The sequence below is a fragment of the Oryzias latipes genome, chromosome 5 (assembly GCF_053564925.1).
Source record: "Oryzias latipes strain Hd-rR chromosome 5, Olatipes_Hd-rR_3.1".
NCBI lineage: Eukaryota > Metazoa > Chordata > Actinopteri > Beloniformes > Adrianichthyidae > Oryzias > Oryzias latipes.
Window position 1 is genome coordinate 27558351 of NC_136241.1, and position 18260 is coordinate 27576610.

The 18260-nt window shown below is 40.1% G+C and overlaps 1 protein-coding gene across 7 annotated transcripts in view; it reads right to left on the minus strand.

Annotated features, from left to right (window-relative positions):
- Positions 1-18260, minus strand: part of iqsec1b (IQ motif and Sec7 domain ArfGEF 1b) — a 138697-nt gene that overhangs the window by 45080 nt on the left and 75357 nt on the right. For 2 of the 7 annotated variants that reach the window (XM_078948090.1, XM_023955122.2), the window contains exon 1: positions 16358-16787. The exons of 3 other annotated variants lie outside the window; for them this stretch is intronic. In XM_078948090.1, coding sequence (XP_078804216.1) covers positions 16358-16434 — 77 coding nt within the window. In that variant the 5' untranslated portion in view covers positions 16435-16787. Of the gene's footprint in view, positions 1-1929; positions 2085-10780; positions 11216-16357; positions 16788-18260 lie in introns of those variants that run through there. 2 more of the 7 variants (XM_078948089.1, XM_023955125.2) reach the window with 2 other exon arrangements.

Consider the following 18260-nt stretch of genomic DNA (forward strand, 5'->3'; position numbering starts at 1 on the left):
GCAAGCTACAAGCTCCCATTTTGATGCATCCACTTGCAAACAAATAGATCCATGAAAGTCTTTGTTTTCCTCGTCTGAGCTGACATCTGGCCCAAAACTGTACAGCTGGATAGCTTTGATATTGCTCGCCATTTTTGTTGCTCTGGTAATGTAAGGTTGGGGTGTTAGGGGCTGTAAGCTAGTGGAACAGAGTGCAAACAAAGGGTTGACTGAAAGAAGGGGCAGGGTTGCTCGGTACTAACGGTCCCACCCAAAACTCAAAAAGAAAATTTCTAATGAACAATTGCTGCTCTGAAAAACAACACAGTTTTAAAAATAATTTTGGCTAAAAACAGCACACTCATAATTAAAAGACCATTGGGAACGGTTTTAAAAAACAGGATCCAAGTGAGAATTAGATTTTTGGCTCACAAATTGAATCCCCAACATTTCAGACACAAAAACAAAATCTTGTTTTCTCAATCAGCAGCTTCTCAGTTCAGCCGACTGCAGATAAAACACCACTAGAACCACAGGAAGGATTATTGGAGAGTTTAGTGATGATGCTCAAGGTCATCTCATTGGATAAATGAACATTATTGCCTAATGTTACTGAACTCAAAAACAAATCAGTGACATCACCACGAGAAATGTGAGTTGTTGTGTTTGAGTAACTTGTGTGAAGGTGATGAAGATGAAGAGCAAATCTCCACATGCACATGTTTTTAGAAATCCCAGCCTGGTCAGATAACCATGGTCTTCATCTGCTTCCCTGAGCTGCTTATGCTACATATCTAGATGTGTGGACAGAAACAGGACTCCCAAATGAAAGGGAAGCATCAGACACGTAGACTGTTCCTACAGAAAAAATAAAGTGGAATTTATAAACGGCAAACACTGAATCTTATAAGGTAAGAAGACCCTATTTTAAACAAAAAAGCGTTTTTTTCTTTCTTGCAAGAAAAATAATTTTATTAAGAAGGTTTTTCAAAAGCAAAATAATTTTAGTTTAAGAAAACACGTCTTATTGACTAGAATTTTCTTCCTTAAACAAAAAATTTTTGTACAACCAAATTTTATTTCTTTATTTAAAGATATTTTCCAAATTTAAAGAATTTGTGGCCTTTTTTTCTAGGTGTTTTTGCAGTGTATCTTTTTTTGTTTTTGCTCTTCTAAGTAGCTTAGTTTAGTGTTGTTTTTAGTCTGTGTGACTTGTTGACATTATAGATTTTTTTGAGTGCGGTTTGACCCTGGCTCTGTCTGAATCACATTTTCACTGACTAAAATGACCTGCAAGTATAAGCCCTTAGCAGAAAATAGCCTATTTAATTGTACTACAGGTATACCGGTAATTAGTCTGTACTAAAAGTGAGGCAGTTTACTTTTACATACTATCCATATATCGTAAACTTAAAATGTTCCAATTTAGTCTAAAGAAGAATTCAGTTTATTCAGATACTTCCTACTCTACACGTACAGGGTCAATATTTTACTTGCTAAATTCATGCTCGAGTTTACCTAATTCTACCTTATCCTTTTTTTATTTATTCATTTATTTTTTAAATAAAGGCACCTCTTGCAATATTTTTGGCACAACCCTGTTCTACAGTACTTCCTGTTAGCCGTGTTGTTTTTGTTTCCTGTCAGTAAAGTCATTAGCCTAAATGAACTCATTTATGCATTTTGCTCTTTTCATGAAGTTCATCTCTGACTTTAGCTCCTTGGTGGTAATTTATTTTTAGTGGAAACATCAGATTCTATTTTAATTCATTCTAAATAATATGTTCTATTCCTTAGCCTGGCTTCTTAAACTGCGGGTCACCAACAGAGCAGAACTTTCTGCATTGACACTTTTCCAGTAACAAAGGTACCAAAAAGATAACTTTTCAAAATTCAGATTCACAAAACTGCATCTATCTACAAAGCAGCACATCAGAGAATCAGACTTACTGTCGCAACTTTGAACCTCGGCTAGCATGGAGCAGCATTAATATCCAGAGAAAGGCTCTGTCTCTGTGGGGTTACAGGTCTGTCAGGGGTCGCGCCCCCTTTCTAGCACGGGCACTACAGCAGAACGGAGAGCAGGGACCCACAGAGGGAGAGAGTGAAGATTAGGCGCTGAGTTTTTACCGCCCAGCCTGTGGGATTACTGGTAATGGGATTTCCTGGGAAAGGCTCCCCATGACAGGTGGCGTCCCTGTTTAGCTCCAGTTTTAAGGTGGCTATAAACACTTCACTGAGCGCACCAGTGCACAAACTATCTATCAGTCCATCATCAGCCTGAGGCTTTGAAAACCGTAAAAAAAAAATTTTTTAAGTTTTGTTTTTGGTATTTACATAAACTAAAATAAAAGCTTAGAAAATGTCTGATAAAAATGATTTGAAAACCCACCCTAATCATCTTTTAAACTATTACAAACGTTCCCAGCAGTACTTAAATTATGATTGTGCCAATTTTAACCAAAATTAAAAAAAAAGACTGTCTCGTTTTCTGCAGAGCGCCAGTAGTTCATTAGAAATTAGCCTCTAAGTTGAGGCCGGGACTATTAGCGTTGAGCCTCCCATCCCCTCCCGACTGTTGAGAGCTCTCTGTTTACATGCTCTCCTGCTAGCTTGCAGCCCCTCCCACCCCTAATCTAACATTACAGAGGCAACAAAACGGGTATAGTTTGAGCCAGATATCAGCTCAGATGAGGAAAACAAAGATGTACATGGATCTATTACAAGGGTATGCATCCGAATGGAGCGGAGCAGGGAGCTTGAGCCCTACCCCGTGTTCGCAGAAATCTGAATAAATACTCAGTAATGAGCTTATTTTCTTGATTTGTGTCCTCCATGATGAGAAAAATGCAACAAGAACATGTTAATAATCCCTAAAACTTGATTTTGATGGTAGTGGGTTTTTAACGTGTTTATGGACTCAAAACAGTAAAAGATGGAAGAAATGTTCCTTATGTTCTCTGGGGCAGCTTGACTGTATTGTTTTTGCTTCTTCATTTTAAAACAGGTTACACTGCAACCCTCCAAGTTTTCGACTTTCATGTTTTTAGCTTTCACACTAGACCTGATGGGATATTTAGCGTCTGTTTGAGGTGATGGTGAATCCCAGCAGATCTCAGATAAACTATGAAAACTATGAACCCACAATGCTGAAAAAAATCATGAACCAGCAGCCTCGTGATGAAGATGCAAACTCTTGACAGTCTCTGTATGTCTCGAGTGGTTGCAGCCAAAGCGGATTCACACTCTAGAAACCTCAAAATTTCAGAGTAGCAACAATGTTTTTTCTATGTCTGGAAATAAAAGCTATCACAAACAACTGTCTTTTATTCACTTCATTTCGAGCTTTTCTTCTTTAGTTTAGTGCCACTGAATGAACACTTTAGTGCCAACAATGAAGTCATGAGGCTAAAAGGGAAATATGTTTAGAAAGTTATGTTTTATTATTTCCTGCTATGCATCCTTAAATGTCCACTGACTTCTGAGAAGCTTTGAACGTTTGAAGGCTTTCAAATGTTTATCAGATTTGAGTGACAACTATACAAGTTTTGAATACATCATTTTGTTTATGAGGCCATAAAGGTATCCTTCTTTTCCGGTTTGGGTAAAAGGAAATGCTAATTTAAGAAAAAAAAACTACTACATTTTAACAAGCTGCCCGAATATTCTGTTAGTTTTTATTCTATTGCCTTTGATAAGGAACATATGCCAGTTTTGTGTGAAGTGTTGAACTGTGAGCTCACAGTTTCTATTTTATAGAATATATCAGCAGTTTTTACAAGTTCTGTTCCTTAAATTGTGGGTTCAAATTGGCAGCATTTGTCAGCTGGGAAAAAGTCTTATGCCATCAGTTATTTGAATGCTTTTATCATGTTTGACTAAACACCTCAATTTAAAGGTAAATGTTCCCATGCTTTACATTTAGCCAAAAATTAACGCCATTCTTCCCATCTGTACTCAGTAGGATCCAGGTCTTGTACTGAGAAGTAGGCACTCCTAATTTTTTTTTTGTGTTTTTTGAAGCATCTCCTGTCAAAGGCCATGTTATGATGATAAATGTTTTACCCATTGTTTGAATCATCTAATGTCACATGAACTTGTCACAGAGCAGTTCACTTTTAAGCACTTCTGCTTGAGAATTGGACGACGGTTCTCTCTGAAGACACTGCTGAGCTCTTACTCTGCTATCATCGTGTGAACGCACAGCTGAGTGACAAAGAGCAGTAACCTGAAATTCTTCTTCTGCGGAAGATCCATCCGTCACAGACATAGCACACCGCTTCAGCTTCATGTGTCCAAAACAGATGGAACTACACGTTCTGGATTATTTGTTGAATAAATTCATTTCACGTAACCTTTTTGTTTTTTTACTGCAGTGCAGGTTCACAACAGGATGTGCCTCTGGGGTTTTAACAGAGGCTACAAAACACAGGCTACAAAACCAAATTAGGTCAGGTTGTTAATCCAATCCAGTTTAGTCCAATTCAGGCTAAACGCTTGTATTTGTATGAAAAGTAAATTGTAACAGTTGTAGTTTTCCTCACTAAAACCAGATCATTATTGTTGCTTTTTTTCAAGAACTGCCTTCTTATGAATGGAGTGCACTGTCTGAAAAATCCTCAGAAACATACAGCACTCCTCTTTCCTAAAAATAAAATAAAGAAGAAAAGTAAGAATTTAATGGAAACCGAGAGAGGGAGAGGTGGGAACACGGAGACAACAATGGTTGCAGGTCACGTAATAATTTAATGATGCTAATGAGGATAAGGCAGCTTGAAGCCTCTTCTCTGTAAGCCTCTGAAAGCAGGACAGCTTGTGACATCACATGGATCAGCTGCATTGTCTCATTTGTCGTAACATGAAACAGTGTGTGTGCAAACGGACAAAATAAACCGCCTCCAGAGACACTGGAAAGATGCAGAATTCTGGACCTTCAGCGCCTCCACGACACTTACTGCTTCCCATTTACCTGCTAGCAGCTTTTAATAATACAAGGATGTATAACTGGTAAATTAGTTATTTTAGAAATAAGAACACAAGAAAAACCTCCTGAATAAATAGTTGAATTGTGCTCCTTAATTTAAAACAGAAAAAAAAAAATGTGTTGACACAAAGGTAAAAGTTGAATGGTTCTAAAACACACATCCTCTGGCAGTGTCAATTTATGACCAGTAGAGGGCAGAATAGTTCCATTTAGCAGGCCTATTAGAACCCAATGCTTTGAGGTAAAGGCGAAGAGGGAGCTGGAGTACAGCTGGCTATGAGAATCCAAAACTACAACCTTAAAATCAGGAAAATTCACAAAGAAGACTTCGGACTAACATGAACCCCTGAGAGCATTAGCATGAAATAACATGTGTGTGAAGAGACACACAAACTGCTGTGTTCTCCAGGATGTAGTCTTTGCTTATGAAGGAATTCAGTTCTGATGAAGAACACATAGGCTTTAGATTCTTCTTTTCCTCTTTTGAAGTGAGCTGTGTTTCTTCTCATTCTGGATTCTTTCTTTTTCTTACACCAATTAAGGCTGGGTACTGTCAGTGCTGTGGGTGGGGGTGGGTGGAGTGTCTCCATCAGCTCACTCACCACTCTGGGGAGCTCATTAGAGCCGCCTGCAGCCCAGAGGCTTGGTGAGGTACTGGCAGAGCTTCTAAACGCCAAGACAGCTTTGACGGCGCAGAAATGACAACGGTGAGGATGGAAGCAACTGTCATCTGCCTCTGTTGACAGGAAAACCTCAAGGTGTCCAGATGGGACAAACACTATCACCAATGCACTTTGTTTGATAGGATTTTGAAGAACCAAGGATAGAGTGGCCTCTGATTATACAGAAACTCCCATCAGGCAGTAAGTCTGTGGAGCCTCCAGCTTGCAGCAATGATCTGAGAAGCATCTTCAATATGATGCTGTGCACCTCACAGCTTCAGGCTGGTACACCAAGGAGCCAAAAGGTAAAGAGGCATGTCTGATGTGTTTATACCAGATGACTGAAGATCTGTCAAAAACCTCATGCATAACAGTCTCCTGGAGTTAACCTGTCTTGACAAGACACCTTTTGGTTGCTATGGTAGCACTTTGGGACACAGAGCACCTTAGCATGCATGTGGATTAAAAGCTGCACACTTTGGCAGGAGAACATGCTTGAGACAGAGTTAATGAGTGTGCACAGAGATGTGGGACATGTTTCCCGCAGCATATCATGACTCGAAGAGTCCAACCTTTGACGGAAAGTCAGTGTTTGTTTCTGCAAAGCGACATCTCTGTGAGTCATAAGGAAGAAGAGCAGTTAAAGCAGCAGGATGCTGTGGGCTGACACACCACTGCAAGAAAAATAAAAATCCACAACAATTTGGGATAAAGAGGTGCTCCTTTCGCAGGAAACATGCGCAAAAAGAATTTATTTCTTCCCCGCTCTCTGACCTGACAGAAGAAATCACACGAAAGCTGCTGAAAAAAACAGAAAAAAAACGATGCTCCACCCTTGGAGGAATTCCGACGGCACTGGAGGACCAGGAAATGAGCCTGGCTCGAGTCCTGTCAAAATAAAGGAGATGATATCGCAGGAACCTCATTCTGGTGTCTATTAGCATCTGAGCGGTTACCTCTGCCATGAATTTCAAACAGCTGTGGCCACCTCTGTGTCATATGTTTTATGTTTACAATCTATCAAGCAGACACCTCCGTAGGCTGGAATGGGGAGCAGAAAGAAAGGGCACATAAACATGCAAATATTATTTCCCTCCTGAGAAATTCTGTCCACCAGCATCATGTGGCTCCTCAGTCAGAGCTGGTTTTCCCATTTTGCCGTGTCCAAACCACAGCCGGGCCCGCAGAGTGACATTAAAAGCTTATTAGATGCTAAAAGGCTTTTCATTAAGGAAAAGAAAATGATGGACTGGAGCCCACAGACTGAGCTGCAGCACTAAAGACCTCCACTTGCTCCACATGCTGAGTGAGCATGCTTTCACTGACCATGAACCCATGATGAAACTACTGGAGTACACCAGATGTAAGTAACCCTTGTGCTATCCTAGGCACTTTAACATCGGGAGTTGGGTCATCTAGACCCACTAGACAGTGCTCTGAACCTTTTTTCTTCAATGATTTGTGATCTTCACTGGTGTCCATGGATTACATGAAATCTTTCCACCTTTATCCACCTTTGTCATGGTAGGAAGAACACGTCAATGTAAGGGTGGGGTCATCTAAAATAGCATAAGGGTTAAACCATCTAAACAGACTTTAGGCTTTCAATTGATTTGCAATGAATCTTCTGCTGAAACTGTTCCAGCTTTATGAACTCTGCAGGAATGACGTGACAGCAGCTGTCTGCTGTGGATCGTCTTTATTCAGTGACAATTTGTCATTTATTTACTTACAAAACATTTTGAAGTGGATTTACTATAAATAATCTCAACTCCTGTTTCACATCACTATAAAGTTAGAGTTTTCGTTGTGAACAAATTTTTTTTATTTCAAGCATGATATAAAAACCAGCTTTGTGGCGAATGGAGCTTTATACTACCTTTTGTTCATAAAACTGGTCTCCAGGAAGCATTTCTGACAAAAAACAAATTCTTCATGGGTGCATTTCTATCTGTGAAAGTAAACTGCAACCACCTGGTACAAGAAGACACATTTTGATTGTGTTTTTTCACATTTAAGATGCCATTTTTCCATTTAACTTTAACAAAACTTTTTTCAAATTTTATATATAAAACTCATCACTCTCGATCCTGTCTGTAATGTGCACATCATTCCCCTTTAGGTAATTAATAAAATACACAATTGACAATGTGTTGTTGTCAAAATGTCATCCAATGTCTTTGTACAAACAGAAAAATTCTTTAAATAGGGCTCTTCTATCTCTTTCACACCTAAATTATTATTCAGCTCAAAGCAGGACCATTTCAGAAGCTCCAGATTTGACAGGTTTACCGAACTGTCCTTGGATAAAAATCCCAAACATCTCTGCAAACTTCTTTTCTTTCCAAAACCTCTTGTATTTTAGCTGTCATAAGTCACATCACACCTGAAACACCGGACCCCGGTGTGGAACAGTAATGTCTCCTTTAAGTCTACCAGTTCCAATTTCTTACAATCACACTTTGATACGCATAAGGGGTTGTGCAGGGACAGTTGTGGCCCAAGGGCATGTGCTGAAGTGGATCGTCATTGTCAGAAACCTGTCTGAAATGATTAGGAGACTGCTGATATAAGCTGCTCCTTATCCTGATCCACATCTGCTCCCAGTGTGGAGCACATCCTTAACCCCTCCTGTTCCAGCTGTAAAAATTTTGTTCTAGGATGCGTTTTAGTTTTGGAAAAGAAGGTTAAACACAAAAGGAAACAGGGAACAGAACAGCGTTTCCCACAGAATTCTACATTTCCTAAAATAGAAATGTACAGTTCTGCATCTTTTGTCTTAATCCTTGCAGGATTTGTCACTTTTAGGCTTTTCACTGAAAATTGTAAAGGTCAGACATAAATTAAAGTGTGGAAAGTGTCATATAATAAATAAAAACAATGTCCGAAGTTTTTGTTCCAGGTGTTTCTTCAATCTTAGAGCTAGAAAGACGATAATTGTGTGCCTAATTACCCCATTCTCCATTCTGTCTGACATAGAGTTTGACATCTAACTAAATGCATAATGAACAAATTGGATGCACTGAACCTTTCCCAGAATGCAACACAAAATAATAAGATATGGGTAATTCACTCCACCCCCAAGCCAAATTTACCATCATGCCATCCGTGAACAGAAATGTGGCAGAGGGACAATATATTTATCCAATGTCTGAAGACCTTTGTATTCAAACTTCCATTTTTCTATTTATCTATTTACCAAAACCGCCTCATTCCTTTCGGGATCACTGGAATGCTGGAGCCTCTCAGCCACTGTTGGGCAAAGGCAAGGTACACCCTGGAAGGCTCGCCCGTACATCACAATTGTATGTAATAGTAATTACTGTAATGCCAACAAGAAATACATTTTCAATAATGCACATAATTACTGTTTCTGGGGAAACTTGATTATGCTAATTAATTATTAAAGCACACAGATGTTTTGACAAATAGTAAACTTGATGACAAATAATCAAACTCTTGTCAAAAAATATAAGGTTTAAGGTTTTCAGTTTTCTTTTCTTTTTTTCACAAAAGGTTATCATAATACTCCAAAACAATCTCCAGTTAATGATTTTCTAGATAAAACTATTTTTTTACTGGTGAGTAAAAACATAATTTATGTTAGGTGGCGACATTTTTAGAAGCTTTAGGGGACAGAAAATGCCATTTTTTTCTTTTAGTTTTAAATTAGTGGCATTTTCTGACACATTCATAGGGCAAGTTTCCAAAATAAGTTTACACACAAAACAAATACAACATGCTGCAACAAAATATGGTTTTGTTTTAGAAAATACTCAAAGTGTAAGATTTTAAATGTAAAATACATAACTAAATGCATAAATGAACAACATGACATCAACCTGAAATGGTGCATGATGGGATTATTGTGACCAAAGTATTGCAAAAAAACAGAGGGGATGTCAGAACCACAAATTGTCCACTTTTTATGGCAACTATTTATTATTAAAAACTATTTATTTATTTTGTCCTAAATCCATTTTTCCTGTTTAAAAATTAACAGAAAATGACACTGATTCGCTTCAATTTTTCACCAGGCTGTACAGAATTATCAATATTTAAGTTTGAAACAGAAGAAATAACCCAGTATTGAAAGACAAAGGAGTCTTCTGAGGACTCTGTGAAATAAAAGCCGCATCAAATGACAAAGGGACATCTGACACCCAACACTAAAATATTTAAAACTGCAGTTTAGCCTGCTGCTCTGCTGTCAAATCACTACTGTTTAAAGCCTCCAACAGCCAGAAAAAGAGATGCAAACTGCAGGAAGACTTATGTCAATGATCAGTTCTTACACATTAAAACAGATCTGATGAGAATTAGACACAGAGATCCACACGATCACTTTTATTTAACTCCGGAACCTCTCTCTAGTTCTCTTTTTAAGCTGTAAGTCAGAACCATTCTGTCTGAGTGCCTCCCTCAGGTGAGTCCCAGCAGATGCCCCCCCCATCAAAGCCAGCAGATGTTCTCTGCAGGAGGCACCACCAGTTAGTATTGGTCATCTGAGGACAAAGGGGGATCCCTGTCCACAGCAAGGACGCAGAAATCTGAAGTTAATCAAAGCAAAGTCTCTTACCAGAAAGCTGCAAATGTGGCCTCAGACGGGATCTGCTCCTGGATCTGACTGAGCAGGTCTGAAGACAGTGAGATGCCAGCTCCAGAACAGATGAATAATTAAACCCGCGCTGCTTTGGTGTCCAGCTGAAAACCCCGGATCAGGTTTGCCAGCTTCTACTGTTTCACCAGCCAACAGACTGACAGCCTCTGAGCAAAGCGTCAGTCTGAGAGTTCAGACAGTCAGCAGAGAGCAGCATGTGAGTTACTAAGGCATGACTCTGCTATCGGCAACAGTCGGCATACTCTCAGGGGGTGACGTGAAGCCATCTGACTGCAGGAGAGTCTATTAAACCAGAAACTGGATCCACCAGCTGATTAACGTCAACACAGAGAACACGCCAGTCTTGTGTGTTTGCTTTGTTTTATTGCACTAAAAGACAAACCGTTTAATCCCAAACATCAGCTGGTGGTCTGTGCATCATATAGTAAAATCCTCAATGATGGAATCAAACGCACCTATGGACACACATCAGCTGCAATCTTCCTTTGAAAAAAACAGACATGGGAACTTTTCGCCATCAAAAACGGTATGTACCTGCTTCTTCTCAAGTCTTCAGCAGGGCAGCAGCTCCTACGGCTTTCACAACTGTCATCTGTTTCAGCAACCTCGCTGCTGGCGCTCCCTACATGTGGGGTGGCAGGATCCTCCTATCGCATTGACATCACCGACAGACTTTCGCTGTCTGCTGACATCTTCAGGCCAAAGATGCTACATAAGGTTCCCAGAGCTCTTGATGAGGTCCAACTGTTCTTTAGGCAACTTGAGCATCCGCCCATGCTGCTCCTTCATGAAAACATGAACTGTCTGTGGGGGCAAAAGGACCAGGTTCCCCTCCTTTGAGTTTGGAAGCTTGGATCATGGTTCCTATTTTTTCTTTACTTTGGAAAACCAGGCCCAGCCTGTTGTTTTTGTCTGTGGAGAGCGGAGACTCCTCTAGCTTTACCAAGTAAGGCCAGCTGCTGAGCGGAGCAGGCAGGAAGCTCCTCCTTGGTTCAGATTGCAGCACAAGCGTGTGTTTACATTCCACTGGCCGGCTGTAGCTCTTCCTTGGAAGCCTTTGACTTTCAGGTGCCATGCAGTCCCACAGCAAATATGCAGAAGTCTGGCTTTGGCTTGCACTCGTTTTCTCTCCTCTGCCAAGTTTCTCCATCTCTCATTAGAAGCTCGCAGATTTTATGGCCACCCCCGCCTCAGAAGGGGAGCAGGTTTTTGAACGGCATTAATCAGCCATCACCAAAACAAAGTGCAGAGAGGTGAGGCATTGCAGCCGTGTGCTGCAGACAGAGCTCTCAGTCAACACAAAGTCAAAGTTCAGACAGAAAATCAAAGGGAGGAATAAAAAAAAGTCGGTTTTACGGCATTTTTAAGAAACATAAACATCCAGCCGTGTGCTGTTCAGTCAGAGCTCACAGCGGCTATAATGACCTGTGTTCTGCTGTTACACACTCCATCCAGTAGGGAGCAGAATGCCCTCTATGTTCCTTCACTACCTGGCAATTATTATTATTATTATTATTGGCGCACAAAAAGACGCACATGTATTTTTGTTGAGACATTTTGACCAATTGGCCTGCAGCACTTTTTCCTACGAGCTTAAGGCATTGTTAGCAAATATTAGCTGGGGCTGCTGCACACCCTAGACCAGGGGTGTCAAACTCATTTTCACTGAGGGCCACATCAGTATAGTGGTTGTCCTCAAAGGGTCAGATATAACTTATACATGTAACTAAATGTAATGAAAAATAAATGTAACTACTAATGTTAAATAACTCATTTATTTACTTATTATAACTTTTAAAGTGACAATTACAGTTGCATAGAAAACATGTGTTTGCTTGTTACTCTAGCATAAATCCTTTTAAATTTTGTCCGCTTATTTAAACCCACATAACTCCATTAATGAAGGACAAACTGTCCAAGTGAATAAAGAAGAATAACATAAAACTGAGCTAGAAAGAACATGTATGACACATGTTACATTTTACATAAAAAGGATGCACACCGCCTTGCATCCAACTGATGGTTTGATGACAACAATCTGTCTGCATAAGACACATAAGACCTGCAAACATTGAATAATTACAGCAGCTACAGATAAACAATATGTAATCAACTAAAGAAACATTTTTAGTTTAAGAAATTAAAAACCTTTATGCTCTCGCAGGCCACATAAAGTGACATGGGGGACCACATTTGGCCCCCGGGCCTTGAGTTTGACACATGTGCACTAGACAGTTTGCCATTCCACTGCAAGACTACACACACAGACACCACTCAACCTGAAACATGCCCCTTAGAAAACCCAAACCGCAACACAAAAAAGACTGTGTGGGTAGTTCGACTGTAGTTCGGTGTGTGCAGCCAAGAATCAGAACCTGCCACGGTCTACACAGTCAATTTTAACTCACAAAGGGCAGTGAAAACTCTAAGATGAAAAACTAAAAACACTGCCGTGGGAAAGTGACACCTTCATTCAGACACCAAATCAGTTCATTAAGACTTCTTAAGAAGACTGAGAACAGACATGCAAAGAAGAAACTTGCACTTAATCATCCGGCAACACAACAAACAGAAAATCCATTCTGAAATCATGTCGCTGTTTCATTCAACACAAGTTATAAGTTTAATTTTAACAACACAAAGTCTTTCTTTCCTAATATTTATATATTTGTAATTTTAGTTGTAGGATTGACTGGGCTGACTGACAGCTGCCTTTTTCATTTTTTCATCCTTCTGGTCTCCATTTCAACCTGAAAGAAAGCTAGAACGTCACAAAAAGGAAGACCTGCATTCTTGTGATTTTCATTCCGACCAACTTTGACTCTTTGCTTTGACTCTTTGCCAAACAGATGCCTTAAACATCATTAGTGATTCAAAACGGCTTACTGGAAGCTGCAGTCAAAAAAAAGGCTGACTTCACTTCTCACTCAAGAATTTAAGGTCAAAGCATCCAGACAAACCTCAGGTCAAGCAGTTAGCTTACTGACACACTAGAGGTCAGACTGAATCTTATGCACGAGTGGAAGACATGATTTAGTGAGGATCCCTGAATGCAGTTAAGATTTAAATGTGTGACCTTAAGGACGTTATCCAATCAATAAAGAATGCATTATAGGACACATGCCAGAAAGCTCTTAATTAAAGAGACCGCAGCTACCAAGCCGCTTCACAGCAGCTTTAAATTTAAAGTGTTGATTTCACTGCAACACTTTAAATTTGCATTTGCTGGAGCCTTTCCCAACTATTTTAGATCAAAGGTGGGGTGCATCCTGGACAGTTCACCAGTCCATCACAAGGCCCACATGCAGACCAACACCTAAGGGGCAATTTAAGGTCACAAACACTAAGTCCAAACAGTATAGGGACAAAAACAACCTGTTTGCACTCACAAACATGATGAGTTAGTTTTTGGTGGGTTCTGTATGAGAGCTAAGAAATCGGAGTTGGTGCTTGATGTGAGGACTTTCCTTGTCTCTTTTTTTCTCATGTTCAGGACTGAGCCAGTCGACGCACATGAAAGCAATCAGTCTGGATTTAAATGATCAACTATGTCAATAGAGGCGATTAAAACGGGACAGAATCTGCAGCCGCCAACTCAAAAAGGAAACATTAAAAAGAGTAGTGAAAAATTCAAAGATGTTTCCTAAAACCAGACAGAAAAACATCCAATATGGTGTCCTTAAAAAACTAGGAGGAGAGGAGTAAAAGAGGAAAGACAGGTGAAAAAAAAGTGTGAAACGCAAAAACTGAACCTATAGAAAGTAAGAAAAAGTGTTAGAATGCTGTGGTTTATTTTGTTTTTTAAGTTGTCTTTGGTTCAGTTCTGAGTTGCCCTTTGTCTTTCAGTCACCCAAATTTCAGGTTCCTCATCATTCACTGTTTCCCCTTTCTGTTAATTATCCTCAGTGTATTTACGTGGCTGGATTTCAGTTCTCCATTTTTAGTTTATTCAGTTCTCTGCTTTGCCACCTTTTTGGTTCTCTGTGCTAATTTTAATGTTTCAGTTTATGACATGTTTTCGTTTCTGCCACCATGCCTGGTCTCCTGCATTTTGGGTCTTACACCATCGGTTCATGACAAAAATTGACTTCCAATTAAAATAATCTTATCAAAGTTTTATAGCAATAGCAACATAATATTTTTATGAAAACACGTCTTAGTAACTAGATTTTTTTTTCAAAAAAAACCAAAGGATTATCTCATTCTAACTACCCTACTTCTATTTTTTTAAGAACATTTTTCATTGGTCCTGCTTTTATATTGAGAAAATGAGGAGAGAAAAATTAAAATAAGAGATTAAAAATTGAGAAGAGAATAAGGGAGGAGAAAGTGATAGAGGTGGATGGGAAGGGGGAGGAGAAACAGAGGTAATCTTCACCCCCCCCCCCCCCCCCCCTTCATTCTGACAGAACCACAACGATGTTATGAAGCTGTTTGAAAAGAAGATGCTGAAATTTTTGCACCAAAATTTCACTACTAAATTTCAATATTTTGAAGCTTTTCCCGATATTTTTAGAACTGCATCATCCAGGAGCTGAATAAAATACAGTCCTTATCCATTCATAAAAACAGGAAACAGCTGACACCCCCCCCCCCCCCCCCATCACCCCCAAAGATGAGGCTGAATGCGAGACAGGCGGGGGGGGGATGGGCTGATGTGGCCTGGTTTACATCCTTTTTGATTCCTATTCTTTAAAGCAGAGAGAGCTGGCATCATCTGGATCTGTGTCGGGAAAAGGCAGGAATGACCCTGTATAGTCTGACTGCTGAGGCAAATGCACAAAAAAAGGGACAACAGGATTTGTTGTTTCTGGTTTTTAAGGATGTTATTTTAAAGTTCAATGTTGATAAGTCAGACTTTCAGAAACATACATTTAGATTTATATTAATAGAATAAGTGCTAGTTTTAGATTTTATGAGGATTAATATTAATCGAACTCTCATTCAGTTCATATTCTGTTCAAAAATGCGTTTTTCCCCTTATTAAACTAGTTTTTTTTCTACTAGTTTTTTTCTATGTACGTAAAAAAAAAACACAAACTATTTGCTTAGAACTAGCAAAAAATACCATTGCTGGCTGTATAACGTATAATTTGAAGTAATTCTATACAACTGTTAGCTTTCTTTGTGCTTATTTTTCCATTTTTTAATGCCTTTGTGTAACTTTCTGCATAGACAGATAATTTTACTACTTTTCTTCTTAAGATTGGAGTTACTTTCCTAGTTTTCAGCTATTTATTTTTTGGCATATAGGAAGGCTGTGGTCTGCAAGAACCACTGATTTCCCAGACAAAATGTGTCAGTAAAGCATTCCTGGTTTTCTCAGGAATGAGACAAGGAGGAAAAACAAGTTGTAGTTTGCTGTATGTTGAAAGAGCCAGATGTCTGCTCCGGTTACATTGGACAAATGTGTCTAGTCACACCACAGTTAGGAAGTCAGCAGTGATGAGCATGACTCATGGGGCGTGTAGAGCAGAGCTGGTTTCTGGTGGAAACCAGTTATTTTTTGTAGAGGACACGTCCCAAAAAAATCTGGATTCTTTCATCTCCTGGTTCCAGAAACCAGGTTTTACGGTTATTAGCATGACATTTATAAAAACAGACATGAAAACAGCAGATGTTTACCCCCTTAATGGCATCTCTGTGTCAAAGGTCATAAGCAGTTCAGCAGAGATGGACATTTTTTAGCATGCACTTTCACTTTCCACACACACAGTTAATAAAAAAAACACATTTTGATGTTTTTAACATTGACATGACCAAGTGACATGGTCCTAAACTGAAGCGTGTTTTACATAGCCATTTGAATGTTTGCCTCTGATGGCTGAAAGCTGGAAGACGGTCCTGATGTGGGACACGTGCACACACAATGGACTAAAGAAACCACAACAATAGCGGCTCCTCTGAGACATCACTGTGCCCTTTGTCCTGCCTCAGTACAGGAGGGGGGGGGGGGGGGGGGGGGGCTCTTTATGTTTACACCAGAGTCTGTTAGCTGATTCAGCAAAGAACTGGAAGAAGAAACAAGTATGATTTTTCCTGTTTTCTCTTTTCTGTGAGCAGAAAAGTTTTGACATGAAGACACTATTTCCGCTGTGGGACGCAGCTTACCTCTTGTAGAAGACATGCAGAGGCTGCAGACAGAGGAACTGCCAGTAATCCAGACAAAAAGCTTTGAACTTCAGCATCCTGCAGGAGCTTCTTTAAAACTGTCTCTGTGCAGAGAGTCCATCAAAACACCCAACCGGCTGCAGTTCATTCAGCCAAACAAAGACAATCCCAGATTAGGCTGCTGTGCAGAAACACTGGCATCCCACATGGTGCTGTCTCATATCAGGAGGGGGGTTGAACCGGCATCCCTTCAACTGTCTTTGTTGTTGCCTAGCAGTCTGCCTCCTTGCACATAGAGCTTCTGGCTCCTTGATAAAGATCTGTTACTAAGCTTCTGCTTCCCTCCTCCTGTCTCCTCATTCTGCCCCCGTCAGACAGAGTCAGGGGACTTCTGTCTCCATCAGGCCCAGCTCCCCCCTTTGTCAGAGAGGCTCTGACTTGGCTGCCTCACTTGGGGACGGCAAAACGCAGGGAGCCCCCCCACTTTCTGCTGCCCAATCAATGAGGCGCTATCAGATGCTGCCGCTCAGACACTAGCTAATCAGCAGCAGCACATGGGGCAACTTCACGCCCGTTCACATGCACAGGCGGCCTCCACTCAAACCCGCAACTGATTGACTGACCTCAGCTGACCCGCTTAAGAGAGGTGAGATGACCAGCTGCTTGTTAAGTAAAGAGTTCCTGGTTAAAAGCATCCGTTCATTTTCCTTTGACTCGATTTACATCTTTGTCACATCAAGAGAAGAACACAGCAGGAGCTCGCCGTACAACCAAATAATGCAGCAGATGCTTGAATGAATTAATCATGAGCACAGGTCGTTAATAGTTTATGACAACATGTTTCCTAATTTACAAGTGCACAACCACCAACAAGACATGTTTCTGTACAAACATGCAGTTTGGTGAAATGTCAAAGGGTTGTTTAGGCAAAGTGTCAGACCAAGCTTTTACTTTCACTGCTAATCAAAGCTGGAACTGCCAGTTCTGCACTCCGGCAGTTTCCATGATCACCTCGGGCCCTGAAATCAGGACAGTTTTGAAGAAATCCAGACCATTTATAAAGCATCTTCACGGTTTGCAGATGTTTCTGCTGAGGGTTCTGTTGTTGAAGGATGTTATGCCTCCGTTCTAAAAGCTTTCACAGGTTTATGTCATCTTAGCAAAACGTTAGTGACCTGCCTTTTTCCACAGACACTTCCTGCAGCTGCTCATCTGCAGACAGCTTCTCTAGTCATTGTTAAAGATCCACTCCAATGAAAATTGTGTTGTTGATATTTTTAACATGGCATTTTTCTCATAATGAAGGTCATATAAAAAGAAAATTAAGCTCAAACTTACATTTCAGAGTATTTCTTGATTCAAATTGTTGGGAATCAGGAGAGACAAAAAAGATGCAGTTGGAAAAAGATTGTAGGAGTGACGTAGAAACTACCACATTTGGATGCATCCACTCGTAGATGACTAAATCCATATACAGCTTTGTTTTCCTCGTCTGAGCTGGAATCTGGCTCGAAACTGTACGGCTGGATAGCTCAGATATTGCTCACTATTTTTGTTGCACTGGTAATGTTCGTTTGGGGTTTAAGGTGCTGTAAGCCAGCAGAAAGGATGTAAACAAAGGGATAATAGGAGGTGGGGACAGGTTTTCTTCACACCAACGGTCCCGCCCACAGCTTGGAAGCAAATTTCTGATGAACTCCTGCCACTCTGCAGAAACTTCGTCCTAAAAAAACGGCTCAAGTTTTTAAACATTTGCCTAAAAACAGCATAATCATAATTAAAAGACCACTGAGAAAGCTTTTACAATAGATCAAACAATGATGGGATTGGGTCTTAAAGATGATTTTACAAGAATGAGCTTAGCACTAACCCCTGTGGAGCTCCGGTTTTGATATAGGCACTC